At 54.0% G+C, this 25462-nt stretch overlaps 1 protein-coding gene across 1 annotated transcript; it reads left to right on the top strand.

Moving 5' to 3' along the window:
• The first annotated feature begins 3327 nt into the window (after window positions 1–3327).
• On the top strand, window positions 3328–21947 carry FSTL3 (follistatin like 3). The gene is made up of 5 exons (XM_053287916.1): window positions 3328–3733; window positions 12242–12427; window positions 19040–19255; window positions 20193–20420; window positions 21194–21947. The coding sequence occupies exons 1-5, from the start codon at window positions 3673–3675 to the stop codon at window positions 21244–21246; spliced, it is 744 nt and encodes a 247-aa protein (XP_053143891.1). The 5' UTR covers window positions 3328–3672; the 3' UTR covers window positions 21247–21947.
• The last annotated feature ends 3515 nt before the right edge of the window (window positions 21948–25462 follow it).

The raw sequence follows: 25462 nt of genomic DNA, 5'->3' as shown, positions 1-25462 counted from the left end.
GGAGCTAAAGTCTGGCTTGAAGTGATTGGCTCTAACTAGCATTCTAAGAATTGCCTCCTCTCCTCTCCTGCTGTGCCTTTGATGTCTGGTGGGACGGTGAGGCCCCCACCAGCCCATTCCCTTTCCTTGATTTGGAACCGAGGGCCTTCCTGTGAGGGGCTATGAACCAAGGAGTTGAAATGACAAGGAAGCAGATTCAGGCTAGACATTCGGAGGAATTTCCTGACCCTATGCGCTGCTGGACAGTGGAACTTCCTGCCTCATGCAGTGGTGGGTTCTCCTTTGCTGGGGATTTTCAGACAGAGGCTGTAGTAAATTCCTGCATGGACAGCTATACTGGAGTCGTGTACCATAAGATGCCAGTTGCTGCGTAGGGTTGTTGCTGTCACGTCCTGCTTGTGAGCTTCCCGGAGGCATCTGGTTGGCCACTGAATAGGGTTCCCTGCCCCAAGGGGCTTACAGTCTAACCAGGGAAACTCCTGCAACACTTACTGGGGGGGACACTGTGCTGGGGTTGAATAGCACCCCCCCCCCGCTCCGCTAAACAGAAGAGAGCCCCCTCCACTTGAAAAGATGTCTCTTGGCCCAGTTAGTAGGGGTGATTCCCAAACACAAGAGGGCCTGAAGATGGTTCCCTGCCCCAGAGAGTTTACAGTCTAAAAAGAGAGACCAAAAAGGAGACACCACCAAGAGTGCCTGAGAGGGATGCTGGGCTGAAGATGGCCAGTTGCTCTCTGCCCACTATGTAGAAGTAACACTCCATTTTAGGAACCTAGGAAGTGGCCACATACTGAGTCAGACCCTTGGTCCGTCTAGCTCAGGATCGTCTTCACAGACTGGCAGCGGCTTCTCCAAGGCTGCAGGCAAGAGTCTCTCTCTCTCAGCCCAATCTTGGAGATGCTGCCAGGGAGGGAACTGGGAACTTGGGACCTTCTGCATGCAAGCATTCAGGTGCTCTTCCCAGAGTGGCCCCATCATCCCCTAAGGGGAATCGCTTCCAGTGCTCACCCATGTCGTCTCCCATCCAAATGCAACCAGGGCAGACCCTGCTTAGCAAATGGGACAATGCATGCTTGCTTCCACAAGACCAGCGCTCCTCCAGTGTCTCTTCCTCCCCCAGGCAGCAGGAGTAGCTGCTGGTCTGATCCAGCAGAGCTTTGAACCTCCAGGGGGGCGGGGGGAAGAGAGCGGGCACCACCCCCACCAGCAGCCATTCCTATTTAATTCAACGAGGCTTTCTCCCAGATAAGTGGGCATAGGACTGCAGGCTTTGCCTCCTGCTGGGAACAGTCCTGTAGATGGCCTGGGGAACCCCCCATGTCCCAAGGCAGTCTACCTCTCTGTATCAGATATGGGAGAGCAGCAACAGGAGGGGAGTCTGTTGCCTTGATGCTGGGCTTGGAAGTGTTCCCTAAAGGGCGTCCCAGCTGTCCACTGTTGGCCACGGGAGGGTCAGCCTCGCGGCGGGACTCTTTTTGGTTCCTGGGACTTGAGGCACCCTGACCCTTGGCGGTCTGAGGCGCCCAGTTGGCAGCCAAGGCCACCAAGCCCACCGTGTTGACTGCACAAGGAGGTCTGGTGACCCCACGGGGGGGGGGCGCGCCCTGGGCCTGTATCTTGTGTTGTGTCTTTAAGCTCGGGATCATCACGGCTCCCATCTGGCGGCATGCAGGGTCTCCTCCGCCCGCGAAAATACAGGCACGGCGAGGTCCTGCAAGGACGCCTTCCGTCTGCTGCAGCGTCAGCATCAAGGCTGCAAGGCAACCCGCCTTCTCTGTTCAAGGCACCAAGAAGGACCAGCCCTTCCCAGAAAGGCCACTGATGTGCAGGGCCGAGAGCGGATCCCACCCCCGTCCCCTGCTCCCTGCTCCCTGCTCTTGGGATTTCTTCACTCCATGAAGGAGTGAAGATCCACTTCTTCCACATTCCAGCTCTGCTCTGATCATTTCTGACCTCCCTTCTGGATTGGTAGCAGGGCTCCTTTGTGACCTTTGGCTCCGTCGGCGGCCCCTTGGCATTTGCCCCCTCCGGGGCCTGGCTGATGCCCTTGCGCGCGCATGGATCACACACTGCCCCATTGCCATCGCTGGGCTCTTTACCTGAGCAGGTGAGTGGGTATCCCCAGTCTTCCTTTCCCAGCCAGTCCTGCCTCACTTTTTCTGCTTCCTCCTGCTCTCCGTGTCGTGGCCATTTTGTCTTTCCCACAAGGCCACTGCAGTAATGTCATCTGGAGCCATGCTGGGAAATAAAACATGGCGGCTACCATGGGCAGCCATCATTTTTTGGATGGAGGAGCATTCTGCTGCCGCCATTTTATTAACCATCATGCCCTGCCACATTACATTGAGGGTATTATGGGAAAAACAAAATGGCAGACAGACCCAATCCCTGTTGGTGGTACCCAAGGCCACCAGTGGTCAGTGGGTGACTGTGGTCCCTGTTGGGGTCCTGGGGGGAGGGCAGAACTTGCCCAAGGATGCAATTGTGCTGTGGTTAAAGCCTCAGACTGGGATGAAGGAGACCCCATTTCAGGTCCCTTCTCAACCACTAAGCTCCACTGGGGGGCCAGAGCAAGCCACTCTCTCTCAGCCTACCTCACAGGATTGTTGTGAGGATAACATGGGCGGAGAGGGGGCATTTATTGAGAAGTGTGGCATAAAACATAAAATGTGGCGGTGTGTCAGGCCAGCTTTTTAAGCACAGCCATCTTGAAAGGTGTCGGTTTCTGTCTGTGCAAATCGGTCTGAGGTGAAGGTAAAGACTGCAGGAACGGCTGCCTGCAGGGGAAAGTGGTGTGTGTGTTCTATGCAACTCCTTGGGTCCAAGGGCATCCGGGGGGACCCTCTCTCTCTCTCTCTCTCTCCAGAGAGGAACTTCTTGGTTACCCTGACACGGCCTATCCCCTTCCACTCCCTCACGGAAAGCAGCTCAGTGAAGAAGGCCAGACAGGCAGACTCTCTCCGAAATCCGAGACGTGCTTATAGAAGCGGTTTAAAACATTCGCAGCAGGCCGTCGCCTCCAGGGGGAATTTCTCCCCCGCCCAGAACTGAGCGTTTTGCCTTTGGGAAACCTGTTGAGGAAGATGGCACGGCGGCGTGCCGGAGATTCGAACTCACTCCCTATGTTTGGGGGCGGCAGGAAAAGGACGAGAAACCCAAAGGCCGCGCGCCCAGAAGAGGGGCTGCCCAGAGCCAACCTGCTGCCCTCTGGCTTGCCCCGGGCTGAAAGCACCGCGCCACCCCCGTGCGTGCGTGTGTGTGTGTGATGGGTGCGCGCAGGCAGGAGAGGACGCCGCCCGCCGCCTGCCGTGGTGGGCCCCGAGGGCGGTCTGTGCGCGCCCTCCCCAGATGCATAACTGGCTGCGGCAGACACCGCCTACCCCGGAGTTACGATTCAGGCGGAGCGGAGCCACACGCCCAGGAGGAGTCTTGCGAGCGAGAGGGTGAAGCGCAGGCGGCGGCGGGCCGGGGAGGCGACCTTCCCTCGCAGATCCGGCTGCCCGGACAAGCAGCCCGGCGGTGGGGGAGTCTTCGCCAGCCACAACTCTCCCCCGGCCTTGCCTGAGAAGTTGGAGGGAAGAGGCGCGCTCAGCCAGAGCCCTGTCCTGGGGACGCGGCGGCGGTGCTGTCTTCTGTTCTGATCCCTTGGGGCGGCCTCTGCCTCCGCTCACCATGAAACTCGGCCTCCTCCTGCTCAGCGTGCTTTGCTCTGCCGGGGCAGAGTCTCTGGAAGGTAAGTGTGTGCAGCTGGCCTCTGGTTTTTCAGAAGAACCCAGGAAAATCTAGGAGGCGCGTCCCAAGCCTGGTGGGTTCTGGTGCGGTCTCCCAAGAAACAGTTTCCACTGCTGCAGCTCTGCTCTGGGATGCGTGAGGAGGAAAGACTGGCAAGAGTGCATCGGAGAATGTGCAGAGTGCAGAATGTAATCGGAACCTGGGCTCACCTGCTTGGCTTCCTTTGCTGAGAGCTGGTGCAGTGGCAAACTTTACAGCCCAGGAGTGAGAAGGAAATGCTACCCAAGTTCAGGACACAATCGAATCACCAGTTTAACTGGTTGTTAATCAAGGGATGTTTCAGCAGTTAAGTTAATAGTGCCAGGGTTGCGATGACTCGAGTTATTCCTAGAGATACTTCCCCCCCACACCAATATCTTCCACAACAAGCCATCCCAACGTTTTGTTGTGAGCTGCCCACCAGAGAACAATCTGTTACGGGGCAGCTAACAAAGTTTATTTATGATTTAATGGACTAATTAATTAACTTAATTAATAATATCCAGGGTGGCTTCCAAGAATCACCTGGAGATGGACTGGCAACCGGACAGGTTGGCAACCCTTGTGGGCAAGAGTAATCTGTGGTTTTAATTGGGAAGGCAGTAAAACAAAGGACACTCTTTGGTTAGCTGGTTGGCTTTGGGTGTGTTACGGTTAACAGGTACTGAGGAAGAAAATGTGGGTTTCTCTTCTGACACCTCCTACCCTCACAGCTTAAGCTATTGTAGGTAAAGTTGTGCCCCCGAGTTGGTGTCAACTGCTGGCGACATGAGATGACGATGCCTTTCAGCACCTTCCTATATTGCTGCTGCCCAATATAGGGGATTCCCATCATCTGGGAACACCAGCGGGGATTTGAACCGGCAACCTCGGGCTTGCTAGTCAAGTCCTTTCCCCGCTGCGCCACTAGGTGGCTCTAAGTTACTTGACACTTCCTTCATATACACCTTTCAGCTCTTCACAAATGGGGAAAAGGGACATGGTCACACTTCTTTTTAAAAGGATTCCCCTTGGGAGGGTCCCACCACTCCCCAAGATATTCCCTACTGCTGCAGTTCCACTGCCCCCCCCCACCGCCCCCACATTTGCTCTGCAAAAATCTGCCCACCGCTGTTTTTTTAAAGCCGTCTGTTGGGGTTCCCCAAGCCTGGCCCCCCAGATGTTGCTGGACCTCAACTCCCATCATCCCCATTCACCATTGTGGGTGTCCCCATTGTATGGCTGGGGGTTAGCAAGGCTGAAGCCCCACGACATCTGGGAGTGGGCTTGAGGACCCTTGAATTGAAGATCAGGAATCCGCCCCCCCACCCCGTTCTCCCATATGATGTTGGTTCAAAACAGGCCTCTGCGGCCAGGCTGTGTGTGGTGGAAACGGCTGGTGGGCGGGGGCCAAAGTGTCAATGTGCGTGCATTGGTGTGCCTATGCGCTCTAGACATGCCTGGGTTCCCCCCTCCAGCATTACACTTCTAAGCGCAGATGAGCAGAGCCCAAAAACCCGGCAGGGCTGGCAGCTGGAGCAGATAAAACTGCAAACTCCTCCCCCCCAAAAAGGAGCAAAATCAATGTTAGAACCAGGGTGGGAAAGAGCGGCCATCCCATCCCTCAAAAGTCTCCAGCGTCCTCAGAGAACACCTACGCGGAGTTTGGGAAAGGCCTGGATGCATTTATTTCGAACTGGGTTCCATCATTCGAAAGGAAGCCGGGGGGTCCGGATGGCCTGTCTTGGCCGGCCGGCAGCCCCGTTGAGAAGGCGTCTCTTTCGGACCTTCTCTTCCCCCCGGGAAGGCGCACCTCTGAGTGGAGGCATTTCGTTCCTAACTGGCGCGTGGAAATCAAGGCGTGCCTCTTGGTTATGATTCCAAGGGAGAGGATGGATGTCTTGCTTTTCGGTGCAACATTCTCAAAGTGGTCTGTGTAGCAACCCACCCCACCCCACCCCGATGAACGTAAAAAATGCCACCACGTGGGGCTCCCTCTGAGGTCTTTTGGGAACTGAGCAGATTCTGGGACAGGGCTCTTCCTTTGAGCACACCTGCCATGCAAATGAACCATCTCCCCCTTGGTTTTGGAACAGGGCGAGCGGCTGAGAATCGGCTGGGGGCTGTGTGAGGGTGGAAATAGCCACCCGTTGGTGGTGGCAGCCAGTGGGCATGGAAAGCAGGGGGCCCTGGCTGCACACCTGCCCCATTCAGCCCTCCTTGATGCCCCACCCATCCTCTGTGCTGCTTGATCTTGGTGGGTGTTCTGGTGACTAATGGCTTCCAAGAGTGGCAGGGAGGGTTGCATTCCTTTTCGAACAGGGATTCCCAACCTTGAGCCACCAGCTGTCGGACTGCAAAGCCCATCATCCCCAGCCTACCTTTGCATACTCCTCCCCAACCCAATGCGGCCTTTGCACAGGGGTTCCCAAACTTGGTGGTGGTCATGTGGGGCTAAAGCCCCATCATCTCCAGTAACATGTGGGGTGAAACCCCCACCCCCACCGTTCTTTAGAGAGCATCAAAAGGTTTGATTGTCAAATTGGGACCCACATCCTAGATCTCAGATCGTCAGGACTTGGGATTGGGCCTGCAGTCTTTAGGCTTCTACATCCATCTCCAGGCGACTGCAACCTGGGGAGGAGAGCTGGTCTTGTGTTGCAAGCGTGGATTGTCCCCTTTGCTAAGCAGGGTCTGTCCTGGTTGGCATTTGAGAGGGAGTCTCCCACTCAAATTGAGTGGGGGCCTCAGAGGCAGGAGAGAGGGCAGGCACACACCTCTTGCCTGTGGGCTCCCCGGAGGCATCTCTATGGTGGGCCATTGTGGGGGAAAGGATGCTGGACTAGGTGGGCCTCCTTGGGCCTGATCCAGCAGGGCTGTTCTTATGACTACCTGTGTGAGCACTGTAAGAGATTCCCCTTAGGAGATGGGGCCGCCCTGGGAAGAGCACCTGCCCGCTTGCATGTAAAAGATTCCAGGTTCCCTCCCTGGCGGCAGCATCTCCAAGACAGGGCGGAGGGAGCCTGCAGCCTTGGGGAAGCCGCTGCCAGTCTGGGAAGACAATCCTGAGCTAGATAGACCAAGGGTCTGACTCCGTATATGGCAGCTTCCTAGGTTCCTATGAGATTTTAATGGCTTGAGATTCTGCAAAATATTGGAAAAACAATATTGCAGAAGAGACCCAGGAATGCCTTCAGCTCCAGTTGGCAACCACCCTGACCCCCACCCCGAAGCTGGCCCTAAGGGCGTCAACTGAGAGGGAGCCTTGGTAGCCGGAAGTCCGCCCTTTGGAGCAGGCCCTGCAGACTTCCAGGCGAGCGAGCGCTTGCAGCTTTAGGAGGCCAGGGGGAACTTGCCTCACCCCGCCCGCCCTCGAACTCTGGCAGGGCTGGCTCCGAAACCAGGTGCAGCCTTCAAAGGAGAGGCCCTGCTTTGATGTGGGGCTTGATCGCTCCCTCTGTCTGGGGTGGTTGCACAAGAGGCTTCCCCTTGGAGGGCCCGAGGGAGCCAGGCCTGGCCGCCAGATGCCGGGCTGTGTGCTGTGTGTGCGGCTGGTGGGCAACCAGACGGGCGTTGACTGCGCCCGAGGGGGCTTCCTTCTCCCGAGCAGTGTGTGGCGGCTGCCGCTGCCAGGGGTTCCTTTGGGGGCTCCGGAGTCCGGAAGGCCAGGAACGGCCGAGGCGAGTTTTCAAGAGAGGCATCGGAGTGATGTTTGGCCGGACCCATGGCATGCACGCCGAGCTGAGTGCATGAAAACGGCATTTTGTACGGCACCGCGTATAATGCCACTCTGGGTGAAAGGCCATGGTGGCAGCTCGGCTTGGCAGAGATGCCCTTTGGTGAGGCACTAGGAACATATAGGAACATAGGAAGCTGCCATATACTGAGTCAGACCTTTGGTCTCTCTAGCTCAGTATTGTCAACCCAGACTGGCAGCAGCTTCTCCAAGAGTCTCTCTCAGCCTGATCTTGGAGATGCTGCCAGGGAGGGAACGTGGAACCTAGATGCTCTTCCCAGAGCGGCTCCATCCCTTAAGGGGAATCTCTTACAGTGCTCGCATGTAGTCTCCCATCCAAATTCAAACCAAGGTGAACCCTGCTTAGCAAAGAGGACAGTTCATGCTTGCTACCACCAGACCAGCTCTCCTCCTTGAACTGAAGCACTTGACACTGAAGCACGATTCTGTGAACAATGAAGAAGAAGAAGAAGAAGAAGAAGAAGAAGAAGAAGAAGATGATGATGATGATGAAGGCGGCCTTATACCCATACAAATAATACAACCCCTTTTATATACCACTTTTCAAGCAAAGTTCCCAAAGTGGTTTACAGAGCTATAAATAATTAAAAAAAGGGCTCCCTGTCCCCAAAGGGCTCGAAGATCGACAACAGCAACATAAGATAGGCACCACTGCAGGGATGCTGTGCTGGGGATAAGCCCAGTTGCTCTCCCCCTGCTCAATAAAAGAATTGCCACTTTTAAAAGATGCCTCTTTGCTCAGTTTTCAGGGGATAACGGCCGGGTCCGAGTCCCCCTTCAGCTGTGAAGCTCACAGGATGAGCTTGGGGCAGGAGAAACCATGGAGTGTTGGGGGGGGGGCTTTAAAGTGTCTGGTGGGGGGGCTTCAAAATTGTGGCAAAAGTATCAGTGTGGATTAGGCTCCACAGAATCTTCCATCGCAATGAATCTGCTAGCCTTTACATTGCCCCTGGACCTTTTGTTGTATGTTGCAGCAACTGACTAGCGTGGCTTGCCCCTCTGGAAATGGCTACCTCGCAGGGTTGTTGTGAAAATGAACTGGGATAAGGTGATGTTGCCGGGGTGTGTGTTTGGGGAAGCTTCCTCTTGAGCTCCTTGGAAGAAAAGTGAGATGAAAATAAGTCAAAGAAGAACAAGCAGATAGGAACACAGGAGACTGCCTTGTACTGAGTCAGACGACCTTTGGTCCATCTAGCTCAGTTTTGTCTACACTAACTGGCAGCAGCTCTTCAGGGTTTGGGGCAGGAGTCTTTCCCAGCCCTACCTGGAGATGCTGCCAGGGAGGGACCCTGGGACCTTCAAAGCAGATGCTCACTGCTGAAGGGCAGCCCTATCCCCCCAGGGGAATATCTGACAGCGCTTACATCTAGTAGTGACCTATTCAAATGCAAACCAAGGCACACCTTTCTTAACAAAGAGGACAATTCATGCAGGCTACCATAAGACCAGCTTTTCTGCTGGGTTTGGACAAGCTGTGGCCAGCATAGGGTAGTCCAGCAGGGCCTTGATAACCCCTTTTTTGCTCTCTGCCCCGGACTGTATCGGTTTTGTTCAGAGCAGAAATGGTGTGCATTCCAAGTTTCTAGTCCCTATGAGGCTGGGGATAAAACCAGGTTGTTGAGGCAGACGGTGAGGGGCTGGGAGGCGAAGGGCTTGCTCAGCCCTTGGCCGGTGGCCACGTTGGGCTGGCAGGCACGATCGGCTTGGCGTGTCCTGAGCTGCGCAGGCCTGCGCTGACGGAATCGGTTCCAGGAGGAGGGCGAGGAAACCCGTCCCCCTCCTCCTGCTGAACTGCACTCCCGAGCTGCTTGGGGGGAAGTCGACAATGTGGGTGCGTCTGGTGTGTGCCCAGACAGAAATTGCAGAGGACTCACTCACCAGAAATGAGCGATTAGTTCACGAGATTAAGGAACAAACGGTCTTTTGAGCTGGGTGCCAGTTGGCTGGCCCCTCTGCTGGCGGGCGGGCGGGCGGCCGTCTCGGGTAGCCCTGGTGGGGAGAGAATCCTGCCTCTCTGGACTGGAGGGAGCGGAAGGGATCCAAGGTCCCAGACAGACCTCACACAGTCCCCTCGGCAGCCCCTTCCCTCCCCTGGTCGGAGTCTCCGCTTGCTACTCTCGGCGGCTCGGGGAGTGAGTGGAGGAGCCAGACCCGCCACAAAACGCCGCGCCTGCTGAAGTGGGCCGCCAGGGATTTCTCCATGTGAAGTGTCTCCCTTCGCTGACTTGGATCTGGGTTCACTCCGGTTCAAGGCTGAAACCTTGTGTGGCAGGTTCGGCCCAGCAGGACTCAGAATCTGAGACGTGTGGCTGTGGCCTCCAGCCAGGAGGCATTTGGGGAGAGGAGGGCAGAGTTCTCCCCCAAGGTGGCTGCAGGAGTTGGAACTGGCCCTCAGAGGCTGCCGCATGAGGAATAGCCAGATGCTGTCTGTGGGGCACCCCCATGTCCATGCATGTGCATTGATGTGCATGCAAAATGCGTCCACCTACACTGCTGGATGCATAAGAACATCAGAACAGCCCTGCTGGATCAGGCCCAAGGAGGCTCATCTCGTCCAGCATCCTGTTTCGCACAGTGCCCCACCAGATGCCTCTGGGGAGCCCACAGGCAGGAGTTGAAAGGGGCAGGCCCTCTCCCCTCCTGTTACTCACCTGCAATTGGTACTCATAGCCATCCTGCCTTGGAGGCTGGAGGTGGCCTATAGCCCTCTGACTAGTAGCCGATGATAGACCTCTCCTCCATGAAGTTATATCGAAGCCCCTCTTCAAGCCATCCAGATTGTTGGCTACCACCACATCTTGTGGCAGAGAATTCCACAAGTGGATGATGCGTCGTGTGAAAAAGTACCTTAGTTTGTTGGTCCTAGATTTCCCGGCAATCAATTTCATGGGATGACCCCTGGTTCTGGTGTTACGTGAGAGGGAGAAGAATTCCTCTCTCCCCACTTTCTCCACACCATGCATGATTTTATAGACCTCCATCATGTCTTCCCGCAGTCGTCTTTTTTCCTTAATTAAAAAGCCCCGGGTGTTGTAGTCTTGCCTCATAAGAAAGGTGCTCTAGGCCCCTGATCATCTTGGTTGCCTTGTTCTGCACCTTCTCCAGTTCAACAATGTCCTTTTTTTTAAGATGTGGTGGTGACCAGAACTGAACGCAGGACTCCAGGTGTAGCTGCAGCATTGTTTTCTTTTCCGTCGCCTTCCTAATGATCCCTACCATGGAATTGGCCTTTTTCACAGCTGCCGCACATTGAGGCGATGCATTTGAATTAAACACAGTTTGCATTAAATACAAAATGGATGGGTGGGCGGATAGATGTATTTGTTTGTTTATTTGTTTATTTAGCATATTCATGTCTCTGGGCGGTTTTACAATAAAGCAACGCAGATTAAAAAACAAAGTTAAAACATGAAAACAGTTTGAAGCAGTGATAGATTCTAGAAGTCTAATTAAAAGCCTGGGTGAATAAGTGTGTCTTGACAGCCCTTTCAAAAGCTGCCAGAGATGGGGAGGCTCTTCTTTCGGTAGGTAGGGAGCACATTCCAAAGCCTCGGGGCAGCAACGGAGAAGACCCATCCCCAAGTAGCCACCAGACGAGCTGCAAACAGACCTCCCGGGATGATCTCAAGGCGGGGGGGGGGGGGCTTCTAAGGGAGGCTCTCCCATTCTGTATCCACCTGCCCTGGGCTGCAGGCTTTGGCTTGGCCTAGTATATGCTCTAGTCAGTGTCTCCGTCTTCTGCTCCTGGGAAATCACTGTCCCAGTCTGAGCGCTGATTTGGCTTTTGGAGACATGAACGTTTGATCAGTGTAAATTGCTAGCACTGGCGGTTTTTGGGATTCCACTCCCTCCACAGGGGTCTCTAGTGCTTAAACCCCCGAGTGGTGGACAGATGCATCCGGTCTTGAAAGCACATGTGCATTATTTCCTGACTGCATGAGCTGTTGGACCGTGGAACTGCCTGCCTCATGCAGTGGTGGGCTCGCCTTTGCTGGAGGTTTCCAAACAGAGGCTGGGCAGCCATCTGTCCGAGAAGCTGTAGCAGTTTCCTGTTCTGCACTGGGGACCAAACTAGAAGACCGCCAAAGTTTCTTCCAACTCTCCCAGTTCTGTGGTTCTGAGACCTCCGAGGTTCCTTCCCCAATTCTATGATTCTGTTATGTCAGGGATGCTGCAGCCAATGGCAGAGAGCTGGTCTGGTGGCAGCAAGCATGGATCGTCTCCCTCTGCTAAGCAGGGTTCACCCTGGTTTGCATTTGAAGGGGAGACAACATGTGTCAGCACTGTAAGAAATCCCCCTTAGGGGATGGGGCTGCTCTGGGAAGAGCTCCTGCCTGCTTGCATGCAGAAGGTCCTAGGTTCCCCCCCTGGCAGCATCTGCAGACAGAGCTGGGAGAGACTCCTGCCTGCAGATCTGGAGAAGCTGCTGCTGGTCTGTGTAGACAATACTGAGCTGGACAGAGCAATGGTCTGACTCAGTATATGGCAGCTTCTTGTGTTCCAGATCCCTGCAGTGAACAGAGGGGCGGTCTAGAAGACCTCCAGGGTCCCTTCCAACCCTACAGTTCTATAATTCTACAGGTATTCCAGTTCCTGCCCGACCCAAACCTTCATAGTTTTTAAAAAAGGTGTATTATGTCTCTTGAATGTCGGCACAAACGAAATGTTGAAAGGAAGAAATTGTGCCTCCTGGTGATTCTGACGGTGGTCATGGACGTGTCTTTGGCCCTGCAGGTGGGATCTGCTGGCTGCAGCAAGGGCGAGACCCCAAGTGTGCCATGATCCTCCGGACGGGCGTGACCTGGGAAGAGTGCTGTGCCAACGGGAACGCAGACATGGCCTGGTCCAACTCCACCCACCCGGACAACAAGATCAGCCTCCTCCGGATCCTGGGGCTGGTGATGTGTCATCCTTGCAAAGGTAAAGGGCTTGTGGCGTGACGCACCGGGGGCATTGCGTGCCACTTGCTCCCCGCCCCGGGGAGTGGGAGCTGGGCTCAGAGCTGACCTTGCTCGTGAGCCGCTTGCCCGGACCCCAGGAGGAGAGGATGCGTCCGAGGGCTGGGGGGGGGTGTTTTGTCAGTGGGTGGCCGCTGGCGCTTAGTGAAGGGGGCCTGCTTCTTTCATCAGCTGGCGTTAAGAAACGGACCGTCTGACTTCTGCATGGCAGACATTCCTTGATTTCACTGGGCATTCGCTGGGCATTTTTAGGTGTTAGCTGGTGAGAAGACCAATGCTGCCCCCACCCCAAGGTCCAGGGAGAAAGTTCACACACACACACACACACACACACACACACACACACACACACACACAGAGCCCTCTCTGTGTGTCTCTCTTCCTTCGTTCTCTCCTTCCCTACATATCTAGCTTTCTGTGGGGAGCTCCAGGCATAAGGAGATCTATGGGGCTTTGCAAGAGGGGGGCTCCGGGCAGAAGGGGCAGCAAGGGAGAAAGGGCAGAGGCATTGGAGGGAAGAGGCAGTCTGTGGGGCTCTGGCGGAGGGGGTTCCAGGCATAAGGAGCAGCCAAGGGAAATGGATGGGGCCACATGAGGGAGGGAGAGACCGATGGGGCTCTGGGAGGGGGCTCTAGGCAGAAAGGGGGTAGGAAGGGAGAAGGAGAAGAGGCATGGGGGAGAGGGTGGTCGGAGCGGAGGAGTGGGGGTCAAGGGCAGGGGCAGGGTGGGAAGGAAGGGCAGAACGATGCGGTCGGTTCGGCTGTGTGCAGGCCTTGCGAGACACCGTCACATGCCTGGCCTGCGGCAGAACCAGAAAGCACCGATGTGGTGGAGGAGAATCCCAACCACTTCCCATCCGGGAGCCTGTCCAAGTGGAGAGGAGCCCAGGCCGTGGGTTAGCGAGAGTCAATTGGGGGCACGAGGGGTGGGGGGTGGAGGGAGGTTGAGAAATGTGTGCGGCTGCTAAGGACTCCCACTGCTGTCCCGAAACGATTGGCTTGGCTTACGATGCCAAGGACTGTATTAAACACCCATCTGTTCCGACTGGTGCTAACAGGGTTACGGGGAGGGAGGGAGGGAGAAGGACCCGCCGTTGGCTTAAGGAGAGGATTGCTGGCTTTGGAAACATCTGGGCAGATGGGGAGAGGAGATCCAAGGCCCTTCCGTTTCCCGAACGGCAGTTAGGCACGACAGGTCCCTCTGCACAGGTTCATGGTGGTGTTGTTGATTTGACTTGAACTTTATTGAGCAAGTTTTCTTTTTCCAAGTACAAGACTGTAGGCAAACAGAAAGCGGAGCATTCAAAAACACACACGGAGAGAAAAAGCAATACATCTACAGAAATGATGGGCGTGTTTTTGCATTTAAAATGTTGTCCAACTAACAAAGGCTTCAGGTTTGGGGAACAGAGAAGTGTAGGGAAAATATATAGACTATAGCGGGATGGGCCAACAAGGCTCTCTAGGTATCGTGAGACTACAACTCCCATCATCCACAGCCATTGTGGCTGGGGACGATGGGAGTCGTAGTCTAGCAGCTGGAGAGCTTCGAACTGGCTATCCCTGAACTAGAGCAAATTAGAAATACACACAATTCTGTCTCGGGTTCGTATCTATCTAGATGTGTTATAATTTAAGGGGGATGATTGAAGGTCACTGAAAGAAAGATGGATGAGGGAACCCAAGAAGGATTGGAGCAACTTAAGAAAGGCGAGTTTGGGAGTTTTTGTAGTCTAAGGGGGTGGGGGAAACCGAGGCAGGGGATGACAGAAGTTTAGGAAATTTAAAACAATGTGGAGAGAAGGACCTTTCTTCCTCCTCCTTCCATCATATTTAAACTCATGAGTCACCCAATGAAATGGAGGGCTTCAGGATTGAGAAAAGGACGTGTTCCTGAAAAATGACACTTAATTATCCTCTGGAACTCCCTGCCTCATGATGCAGCTCTGGATGCTACTGTAGGACCAAGCCACACGTGATGATAATTGTGTTATGAAGGTGCTTAAAACCAGAAATGTCTCTTCTTTAACAGAAGGGTGGAGGAGAAGATCCAGATGGGGAGGCATGTGGGATGGCGTGGGGTTGCCCCCTCCCGCTGCTATCTTTCTGCCAAAAATTCACCACAAGCTGCCCCGTATCCTTGACACGAGTATTTGCAGCAAAGAGCCACTCGGGGGGGGGGCAACATCAGATTGCATAGAGGAGGGGTTATTTTTGATGGGGGGGAGGAAAGGATGTGGAAGATGTCCCCCCCCCCACATGTTCTGTGGTCCTGACTTGGACGGGCCCATTTTACTGCTGCTTTTTGTTAGACATTTCTGGTCTTAAGCAGGCCTCTTAATAACACAATGATCTCGCTGCCTAGTTGGCCTTGAGGCGGCTGGACAAAAGAGGTGTGCCAGAAGTGCAGAGGAGAGGGCCATGGCATCTCCATGTCTTGAGGCAGTCTACCTGTGCCTACCAGACACCCCAGGAACCAAGCCCAGGGGAGGGCGGCTGCCTCCACGCCCCCTTGCGAGCCGTTGGAAACCCAACGCTCAAGCCAACGGATGACCAAAGCCCCAATAAACCGACAGCGGCCCTCGGTTTCAGGCCTCACAATACAGGCAGGCCTCAGCTGCAGACACTCTGCATGAAGACAGATGGCATAAGAACATCAGAGCAGCCCTGCTGGATCAGGCCCAAGGAGGCCCATCTAGTCCAGCATCCTCATTCACACAGTGGCCCACCAGATACCGCTGGAAGCCACAGGTAGGATTTGAAAGGGGCCTGCCCTCCCTCCTGCTGTGACTCCCCTGCAACTGGGACTCAGAGGCACCCTGCCCTTGAGGCTGGAGGTGGCCCACAGCCCTCCGACTAGTAGCCGATGATAGACCTCTCCTCCATGGCACTTGAGGCCTTTCTAAATGGCCACCTTGTTTCACCTTGACCACACTGGCCATGGGGGTGGAGGCCCCGCTGGGTGACCGCTGGCACCTGGGCTAGAGGTGGAGGCGGCAGTGCTGGTGGTGGCTCAGGCAGGCTCATGGAGCCATGGGCACTGGCAGTCCTGGCAGGAAGAGGGGTTGGCGGGCTGGCCTGTCCGCGGTGCTCCGCTGCTGCGAGGGCCAAAGAGCCCAGCCTGCTCCCAGCCCACACGCCACTTTCTGCCCAGCCTCCTTCCTCCCTCCTTCCTCCCTTCCCCGGTTGCCTCCCTTCCTGCCACAGAAGAGTGGAGAAAGAGCCAGGAACGGAGCAACTCATGGGGACACAGGAAGCTGCCTTTCCCCAAGTCAGACCCCTGGTCCATCCAGCTGAGTATTGCCGACACTGGCTGGCAGCAGCCCTCCCCAGGTTTCAGGCAGGACTCTCTCCCAGCCCTGCCGGGAGATGCTGCCAAGAGAGAGAACCTGGGAATTCCCGCATGCAGGCAGATGTTCCCCCAGTACTGAGCTGTGCCGGACAGCAGACAGCCCATCCAAATGCAAATCAGGGCAGACTCTGCTTGGCAAAGGGGACCATTCCTGCTTGCTGTCGTGAGGCCAGCTTTCCTCCCCAATCCCCTCCTCTCTTCTCCGCCATCCACTTCTCTGCTGTGACTGACGTACCACCAACTTTGGCCGCAGCAAAGCAGGGGGGGTGGTGGTGGTGGTGGTGGTGGTGGGGAGGTAATCTGGCCTTGGTGGCTTCCCGTGGGAAAATGGGTGCCGGGTTGCACCTTCCAACACAGTGTCCAGGGAGCACGGGTGGGTGTCGTAAGTCTGAGGATTCCCTGTGCGGTCTCCCTCCCGCTCCCCTCCCGCCCGCAGCCTTGTTGGAGGGTGCCCATCGTCTTCCGACAGCCAGAAGGGGCCCACCCAGGCCTGCCTGCCTCGCTTGGCTTCGGGGAAACACGCTGCTGCCCCCCCTGGCCCCGCCCCCCCCGACGGTTTTTGCTCCAGGGTCAGCCACTGACACAATGCAGCTGTCTGTTCCCTTCCCTCCCTCCCTCCCTCCCTCCCCGCCGGCCCCAAGAGGCTGGTGTTCCTTTCCCCAGACAGCTAACTTGTTGCCTGTTCTTGTTCTCGAGTCACGGAAGCTTGACGCAGAACAGGGGCATCGATTGTCTGATAAGGGCCTTTTGGTGGAATCAAAAACATGTCGTGCTTCCCTCCCACTTCCTTTCTGCAAAGCCCCTTCCCCCCCCCCAATGCCCATTCCAGCGGCATGCAGAGCCTGGGCTGCCCCCCCCCCCCCGTAACTTTTGTGTTCCTACTGAGCCGTGGGGAGGTTTGTTGTGGTGGTTTCTTAGTGTGCATCATCCTTTCCAAGAACTTCTCCGAGTGAGAGAGAGAGACTGGTCAAGTGGGGGAGAGGGGGCGGGATTGGTTAGGAACACGGGAAGCTGCCTCCTACTGAGTCAGACCCTTGGTCCACCTGGCTCAGCCCTGCCGGCTTTGACTGGCAGCAGCTCTCTCCAGCGTTCGGGGCAGGGGTTTTCCCCAGCCGCCCTGCCGCCGGTGAAGCCGTGACTGTCCTGAATCAATGCCTGGATGCAGTGAGGGACTGGACGAGGGGGAACAATCCAGACCCAATCCAGACAAAGGGGAAGGAAGGTCAGGGGTGCCCCTGCCCGGGTGAATGATGTCCACCTGTCCGAGATGGGGGTGCACATCTCCCCCCGAAGGAGCAGCTTCGAAGTCTGGGGGTGCTCATTGACCCAGCGCTGTCAAGAAGCCCCTGTGGCTCAGAGCGCCTTTTCCGGCTGATACACCAACTGCGCCCTTCCCTGGACAGAGAGAGTTTGGCCACCGCGACTCAGGCTCTGGAGGTTTTGCACACAGGGCTCGGGGCCTCGGGGTATCTGAAGAGCCAACCTGCTTCGCAGCAGATTCCAGGCATGCGAGGGACCATTCGCATAACCGTCCGCACCTCCAGCAACACCCAAGGGCGGAGGATTACCGCATAGGCAATACAGGCAGCTGCCTATGGCAGCAAATCTTGGGGGAGGCTGAATTCTTTTTCCCCTGCCTTTAAAAAGGCGGAGGCTCCACCTGCACACACAGAGGCCCCCAATTGCCTGCTCCGTGTCATTTGCGAGTAAGCCAGGCTTGAGGGAGGACCTCTTTCGCTGCCATCCTCCAGGGCCCGACTCCATCTCCTGTGATGGTTTAGGAGGCGGGCAGAGCGGTGTCTTTCAAGGTAAAAAAACAGAGTTCAGTGTCCCTCCCCCCCCCAGCCCCCTTACTCTTGTCCCTGGGGCGGCAAATGTTTGGCTGGCTATGGGCAGCCCAAAGATTAATCCGCCCCATCAACACCTTTGGAGAAAGCAGAAGCCCTGGAGGTTTTTTCCCCCAAAAGCTGCTGGAAATAGAGGCTTTCTTAACCCTGGACATAACTCGGGCTAAGCCAGAATTCGCAGCCTCCATTTGGGGAGAATTTAAGTCCTGTCTGTCCTGGTCCCTGATAGCCCGCAGGGAGGTTGGGTTGGATCCAGCGAATATGTGGACACTCCGATCAGGAGTGGATTCAGGGGGAAGCCCGGTCTGTAAAACCTCCTGGTAACCTCTCGCTTAGATTACTGCAATGTGTTGTGCGTGGGGCTGCCTTTGAAAATGGTCTGGAAACTGCAGCTGCTGCAGAATAGAGCCGCAAGATGATTCACTGGGACTGGACATTTTGATCACTTTTTGGTTTGGAAAAAAGGTGACTGCGGGGAGACATGATGGAGGTGTATATAATCATGCGTGGAGAGGAGAAGGTGGACAGAGGTGAAATTTTCTCCCTCTCTTATAATACTAGAACCAGGGGTCACCCCATGAAACGGAAGGCTGGGGATTTCAGGACCAACAAAAGGAAGTGCTTTTTCACGCAGAATCTATGGAATTCCTTGCCACTGGATGTGTGATGGCCACCAGCTTGGATGCCTTTAAAAGGGGCCTAGGCAAATTCATGAAAGACTGGTCTGTCAATGGCTACTAGTCTGGTGGCTAGAGGCCAACTCCTGCCTTGGAGGCAAGATGCCTCTAAATCCCAGGGAGCCACAGCAGGAGAGAGGGCATGCCCACACCTCTTGCCTGTGGGCTCCCCAGAGGCATCTGGTGGGCCACTGTGGGAAACAGGGTGTTGGACTAGATGGGCCTCTTTGGGCCTGATCCACCAGGGCTCTTCTAACCTTAAAAAGCCCCAAGTGCCTCAGGTTACCTGGCTACCAGGGAGAGGGCCTTTTTGGTGGTTGCACCTCATTTATGGAACAGCCTCCCCAGTGAGGTTCGCCGGGCACCGTCACTTTGTTCTTTTGGGTGCCAGGTGAAGACCTTTCTGTTCACTCTGGCTTTTTGAAACTGATTTTTTAAAAAAGTTTGTCTCTGTGTGTGTGTTTTGTTTGTGTTCTGATTTGACATGGTTTTTGTGTTTTTATTTTTGCATGTGTTATGAGCCACCCAGAGAACAATTTGTTATGGGGCGGCTAACAAATAAAGTGGCTTGTTGTTACTGGTTCCCAGCTTAGAAACACAAGCAGGTCATTACAGGTCTCCGAAACCCGCAGATGATTTTGAAAAGTGTGTCCCCGGTGCCGACCCAGGTCACAGCCAGCCTCCTCCTTTCCTCCTCAGAGTCCTGCGAAGGAGTGGACTGCGGGCCGGGCAAAGTCTGCAAGATGAAACAGGGGCGCCCTCACTGCACCTGCGCCCCGGACTGTTCCAACCTCCCCCGGAAACTGCAGGTGTGCGGCTCAGACGGCTTCACCTACCGGGACGAGTGTGAGCTTCTGACGGCCAAGTGCAGAGGCCACCCAGACCTGGAAGTGATGTACCAAGGCCGCTGCAAGAGTAAGCGGGTCCCTGGACACCCCCCTTGAGCCTTCAAAGAGGCAGCTCCTGACCTGGACCATTTTCTTTTCTGTAGCAAGGGGAGAGCGGCTGGCCCTCTCCAGCCCCAGCACAGCTACCCTCCAGCGGCTGTTGCTGGGGTCTCCCTTCTCTTTCTCTTTAGATGGTGCGCCCTTTGGGGACAGGGAGCCATCTTCTATATAATTATGTATTTTTCTGTGTAACGGTCTGTTCCACTTTGAGAACTTCGGTGGAAAAGTGGTATACAAGTGAGAGTAGTAATAGCAGTGGTAGTAGAAGAGACAGGATAGAGGAAGACCAGAGGGGCTCTGTTAGGGTGGACCAAAGGTCCATTTCATCCTCCTTCGCCCTGTTGCTTCATCCCTGCCTTTGGTAATCAGAGGTAGACTGCCCCTGTGCATGGAGGAACCGTCTCGCTTAGGCCTCCATGAAGACCTCCATCCAAAGCATCAGACTGGCTACGGTGGGAGACGCGATGCTGGCCTTCCTGGACCTTGGGTCTGATCCAGCTCTTATATTTTCAGATGGACAATGGGTTTATCCACAGTTGTGATGCAGGGTACCCAGAGGCAGCCGCTGGGGACAGGAGTCCTCTACCTTAGAGGACTGGATGCTGGAGTCATACAAGGAAGGGCTTTCAGGCAGGCAAGGGGGTCTTTCCCAGCCTTACATGGCGATGCTCCCAGCAGGGATTGGACCTGGGACCTTCTGCATGCAAAGCAGATACTTCACAGCTGAGCTGTGGCCTATTGGGGGGCTTCCTGGAAGCCTCTGGATGTCCTCTGTTGGAAACAGAAGACTGGGCCAGATGGCCCCTTGGCCTGGATTTCCCTCTTTGGGTGTCCTTTCTTTCTCCTACCCTGCTCAGACTTTGTTTGATCTTGTTTTTCTCCCACTTTGTGCCTCCCACCCGCAGAAACGTGCTCGAGTGTTGTGTGCCCTGGAACCCACACGTGTGTCGTGGACCAGACGGGCAGTGCCCACTGTGTCATGTGCAGAGCTGCCCCGTGCCCTGAGCCCACCAGCATCGACCACGCCATCTGCGGGAACAACAATGTCACCTATCCCTCCACCTGCCACCTACGGCGAGCCACCTGCTTCTTGGGGCGGTCCATTGGAGTCCGGTATTACGGAAGCTGTGCAGGTACCGTCTCCTCTTTGGGGAGAAGCTGAGGTCAGGGAGTAAGCTCGTGTCCTGTGGGGCCAACAAACCCATCTGGGATTCAAGACAGAACTGGGAGAGATGCTGAGACTTTGGCCCTGTATCAATTCATCCAGTCTACCGCGCCACCTGTAAAGTGTGAAGGCAGGTCTCTGCTCCTAGGAGCCTGCAATTCAAGCACAACACAAGGTGTGGTTGGGGGACAGAGGAAGCGGAGGAGGGAAGTGTTGTGTAGCAGCTGAGCACATGGGACCAACCAGGAGTCCATAATAACAATGATACTAGTAATTAATGATGATGATGATGATTAATAATAAATAATAATTAATAAACAACTTTATTGGTTAGCCGCCCCATAACAAATTGTTCTCTGGGCAGCTTTCAACACAGCCCTGACTCAACCCACCCAGGAATTTTCTGGGTTGGTAAGGCTTAAGTCTCTCCTGTGCCTTTTCCGGACTGTTTCCGAATTTTGCTCTCTGCTGCTCCTCCTGAATTCTTTCCTAAACTAGGAGCATTTCTCACATTAATTCAAGAACTGGAGCAGCTGGTCGGAATGTGCTTTCCCCTTGAATGAGGAGACGCAGTCGTTTCACATGGCTAGTTGTACTATTTTATCAAGGATTGCAGCCTTGGACTGTAAGCTTCTTGGGGCAGAGGCTTCTCACCTTTGCTTATGCTGAGTACACCGTTGGTGCCTTTAGGTATAAACGAATATGAGTATTTATCTGCTGTCTTTTGCTTTCCCCCACCAGCTCTGAACAAGTATCCCTTGGACACAGATGACGCTGAGGAAAACTACATATAAACACCTCCTTGCGATCTGTCCGACTTCCAAAATGCAGGGGCATTATCTGCGATATTGTACAGTCCGTATATATCTGATATTTATTAAGACCAAAAGAAAACCCTTATTTATATAAATAGAGATAGATGTTGGCTGATGTAACCTAGACATATCTGTCCCAATTTCCAACGTCGGAGTTAATTTGAGAAATTTCCCTTGTTGAACTGGAATTTAGACAGGGTGGAAAGCAGGGAAGAGTGGACCAGAGGAACCATGAAGACATGGGATGGAGAACAGCTGGACAAACCAAACATTCACCTCCTTTGCAGAAGTTGCACTGTTTGGTAACATTCCGTGGCTGATGTTTTCCTGCTCAGTGGTTGGAATCCGACTCCCAAATGTTCTTCTTGCATCATGGCTGTCCTGCAACAATGGGTGGAGGGTGGGCGGCCAGGACGGGGCAGAGACTTGCTCTCACAGCCAGGCTTTAGACTATATTCTCACGTTTTTGATTCATCACCCATGCCACTGAGGGCACTGCAGGCTGTGTAAATAGCACCTTTCCCCCAACAACGTGGCTTTCAGAAAGGGTCACTTTTTGTCTCTTTCTATGTTGAAAAGAGCCTATTTTTTTATTTTTGTATGTGCGTGTCCTGATCTTTTTACATCCTTCGTTTATTGCCAGGTGGGTCAATACAATACATTTGGTGTCTTTGCACAAATTGTCCTGATTTTTATGCACAATGCAATCCGGAAAGTTTGCCGAACTCTTATTCTCCACTGCAACACACTGACTCCTGAAATATTGGGGCCTAACAAAACGTTACTGGGTTGGGTTAGGGGTGCCAGGGCGGATGCACCACAAACCTGAGATTTCTGTTAAGAAAGAAACTGGCCATTTGGGGACAAAGGACAACTCTAGGTAGGGTGACTGCCACCAACTCAATATGTCTCCCCTCAGTAACAAAAAACGGGGGCGGGAGGGAAGCTAGATACACTCCAACTGTGTCCCTGCTTTTCAGGGGTGATCCCGATTCTTCTTGCTGGGTTCCTGTTCCTATTTTACCTTGGCGGGGTGTGTGCCTTGTCAAGATGGTTTCCACTGGCCTGTTTCTTAATTTCCAGTTCCCCACAGAGCGCTGTACGTACACACCTTGATACAGGGTTCAAGTGGTTGTGTATATTTTCCTTTCTCCCCTATCACTGTTGCTGTGCGTTGGTGAAACACTGCAACAAAGCAGTCTGGCTGAGTCCGTGTGCCTGGAGGTGCTGAACCTGGTTGTGTGGAGTGTTTTACCACAGTGTGTTTGCATTTGATATTAAAGCCGATATTGTGCGGACACACAAAAATCAGCCACGGCATGGTACAACCAGTTGTATCAGGATTATTTGGTGTAGTTCTGAGCTGTGTGCAGGAGCACATATGCGCCTCCAAGAGAATCCTGAGGCAATCATGTGCATGAAATTGCATAAGTGTGTTCAAGCCACACGCTTGTGTGCCTCAGTGACGATGCAGGAAGAGATGCAGGTGAAAGAATTTACACCAAGGTCAACTGTGCACACACACCAGCTCCAAGACTAATGTTAGAAATTCTGCGAGTCAGCACAGAACCAGTGTGGAATATTCACAGGAGTGGTAGGAATTTGAAGGGTGGGGACTGAGCAGAGGGAGGCAGAGGAAAGGAATCGGGAATTCCTTCACCCCTAAGCCCCAGCACCTATCAACGAGGCTAGGATGTTTGTGTGAGAGAAGGGATGATTGTTCAGAATATGCCAGGATGCACAGGATCTCCCGTCATCCAAGTCACCTTGAGCTGGCCTTGTGGGAGCAAGCATGAATTGTCCCCTTTGCTAAGCAGGGTCTGCCTTGGTTCACATTTGGATGGGAGACTACATCTCAGCGGTGTTCCCCTTAGGGGATGGGCCCATAGCTCAGGTGGAGAGGAGAGCTGGTCTTTTGATCGCAAGCCTGACTAGTCCCCTTAGCTAAGCAGGGTCTGCCCTGGTTGCATAGGAATGGGAGTCTAGAAGTGTGAGCTCTGTAAAAGATTCCCCTCGGGATGGAGCCACTCTGGGAAGAGAATCTAGGTTCCAAGTTCCCTGGCAGCATCTCCAAGAGAGGGCTGAGAGAGATTCCCAGCCAGCGTGGTGTACTGGTTAGAGTGCTGGACTAGGAGCAGGGAGACCCGAGTTCAAATCCCCATTCAGCCATGAAACTAGCTGGGTGACTCTGGGCCGGTCACTTCTCTCTCATCCTAACCTACTTCACAGGGTTGTTGTGAAAGAGAAACTCAAGTATGTAGTCCACCGCTCTGGGCTCCTTGGAGGAAGAGCAGGATATAAAATGTAAAAATAAATAAAATTAAAACAAACAAACCTTGGAGAAGCCGCTGCCAGTCTGTGAAGACAATACTGAGCTAGATAGACCAAGGGTCAGACTCAGTATATGGCAGCTTCCTATGTTCCTAGGACAAGCACCTGCTTTGCATGCAGGAGGGAAAGGCTGCCTGCCTGAAACCTTGGAGAGCCCCTGCCAGTCAATGTGGGCAAGGCAGAGAGCTGGATGGACCCAGGGTCTGGCCGGGAAGAAGGCAGCTTCTTCTCTTTCCGTTCGGCCTCCCCCCCCCCCACCCCGCCCCTTAGGAAATGCTTTCAGGCTTGCACATCTTTCTGCCCCCTTGTCTCCACACACCATTCTTCATCTTGAAATGCTGGCTGTGGGTCTGGCAGTGCTCGGTTGGTGGTGGGAGCGCCCACCGGCACATGGGAGCCTCATGTCTCCAGCATGCTGCTGACGTCAACCCGCTCCGGTCCGGAGTCTCTATGAAAACGACAGCTTCTTGGTCGGGAAGTGAGGAAGATTTATCTCAAGCTTCCGCTGTTTCCCGTAACTGGCTGGTTTCTGGAAAGGCTGCCCCAGCTGTGGGAAGAATCTTCGCCATTAACTGTTCTTCTGATTGCATCATTAACTCGATCTCAAGTAGCAGGCACAGGCCCACCTCCCTTCCACAAGACCACTCCTTATCCTCTTCAGTCACTGCCATAGTCACCACATATAGAAATGAGTTTCTACTAGAAACTTTGGCAGACATTAGCCAGCTTCCAAGTTTCTAGTCCTCTGTGCAACTAGTCTGTGTGAATTGTTTCACCCAGAAAAGCACTTTCGCTCTGTGATAGGCTCTTTGTTTCCCCCAGACCTTTAAAGGTAAAGTGTGCCGTCAAGTCAATTTTGACTCCTGGCGCCCACAGAGCCCTGTGGTTTTCTTTTGGCAGAATACAGGAGGGGTTCACCATTGCCTCCTCCCACGCCGTGTGAGATGATGCCTTTCAGCATCCTCCAATATCACTGCTGCCCAATATAGTATGCTGCCCTGAAATTGATTGCCAGGAAATGTAGGACCAACAAACAGAAGTAGTTTTTTCACACAACACACAGTCAACTTGTGGAATTCTCTGCCACGAGATTTGGTGACAGCCAACAACCTGGATGGCTTTAAGAGGGGTTTGGATCACTTCGTGGAGGAGAGGTCTATCAAGGGCTACTAGTCGGAGGGCTGTGGGCCACCTCCAGCCTCAAAGGCAGGATGCCTCTGAGTCCCAGTTGCAGGGGAGTGACAGCAGGAGGGAGGGCATGTCCTCAACTCCTGCCTGTAGGCTTCCAGCGGCATCAGAGTTGTGGGTTTGGGGCGGTATAAAAATATGTTAAATAAGTAAATAAAATAAATAAAATCTGGTGGGCCACTGTGCAAAACAGGATGCTGGACTAGATGGGCCTTGGGCCTGATCCAGCAGGGCTGTTCTTACGTTCTTATAGTATCAGCGGGGATTCGAACCAGCAACCTTCTGCTTGTTAGTCAAGCATTTTCCCGCTGTCCCACATAAGGTGACTCCCTGTACCTTTACAATACATTTATTCAGCTGACTATTATTATTTCTTGTTTACACAGTCAGACAGGTGTTATTGCCTGGTTTGTTTTATCTATACATCGAGTCCTTCCCAAGGACCTGGGATGGCTGAATTTTATTATCAATGTTGTTGCTGTTATTATAGGTATCGTGGCAAAATGTAGGCTGTTCCTAGTAAAGTTGCTTTTTGTCTATGGCTGGTGGTGATTTCTGTGGCCCCTCTGGTGTTGAGGTGCTCTTCAAGGTCTTTTGAAACTCCACCCAGGGCGCCAGTTACCACTGGGATTATTTGGGTCTTTTTCTGCCACAGCCTTTCAATTTTGATTTGTAG

Source organism: Hemicordylus capensis, chromosome 2 (assembly GCF_027244095.1).
Source record: "Hemicordylus capensis ecotype Gifberg chromosome 2, rHemCap1.1.pri, whole genome shotgun sequence".
Classification (NCBI taxonomy): domain Eukaryota; kingdom Metazoa; phylum Chordata; class Lepidosauria; order Squamata; family Cordylidae; genus Hemicordylus; species Hemicordylus capensis.
Note: the sequence above shows the minus strand (reverse complement) of the source record. Positions and strands in the feature narration are given on the sequence as shown.

Coding starts and splice junctions, on each gene's coding strand:
- FSTL3 (XM_053287916.1), top strand. CDS start 3,673: ATGAAACTCGGCCTCCTCCTGCTCAGCGTGCTTTGCTCTGCCGGGGCA. Junction 12,428..19,039: donor GATGTGTCATCCTTGCAAAG/GTAAAGGGCTTG, acceptor TTTCCTCCTCAG/AGTCCTGCGAAGGAGTGGAC. Junction 20,421..21,193: donor GTATTACGGAAGCTGTGCAG/GTACCGTCTCCT, acceptor TTCCCCCACCAG/CTCTGAACAAGTATCCCTTG.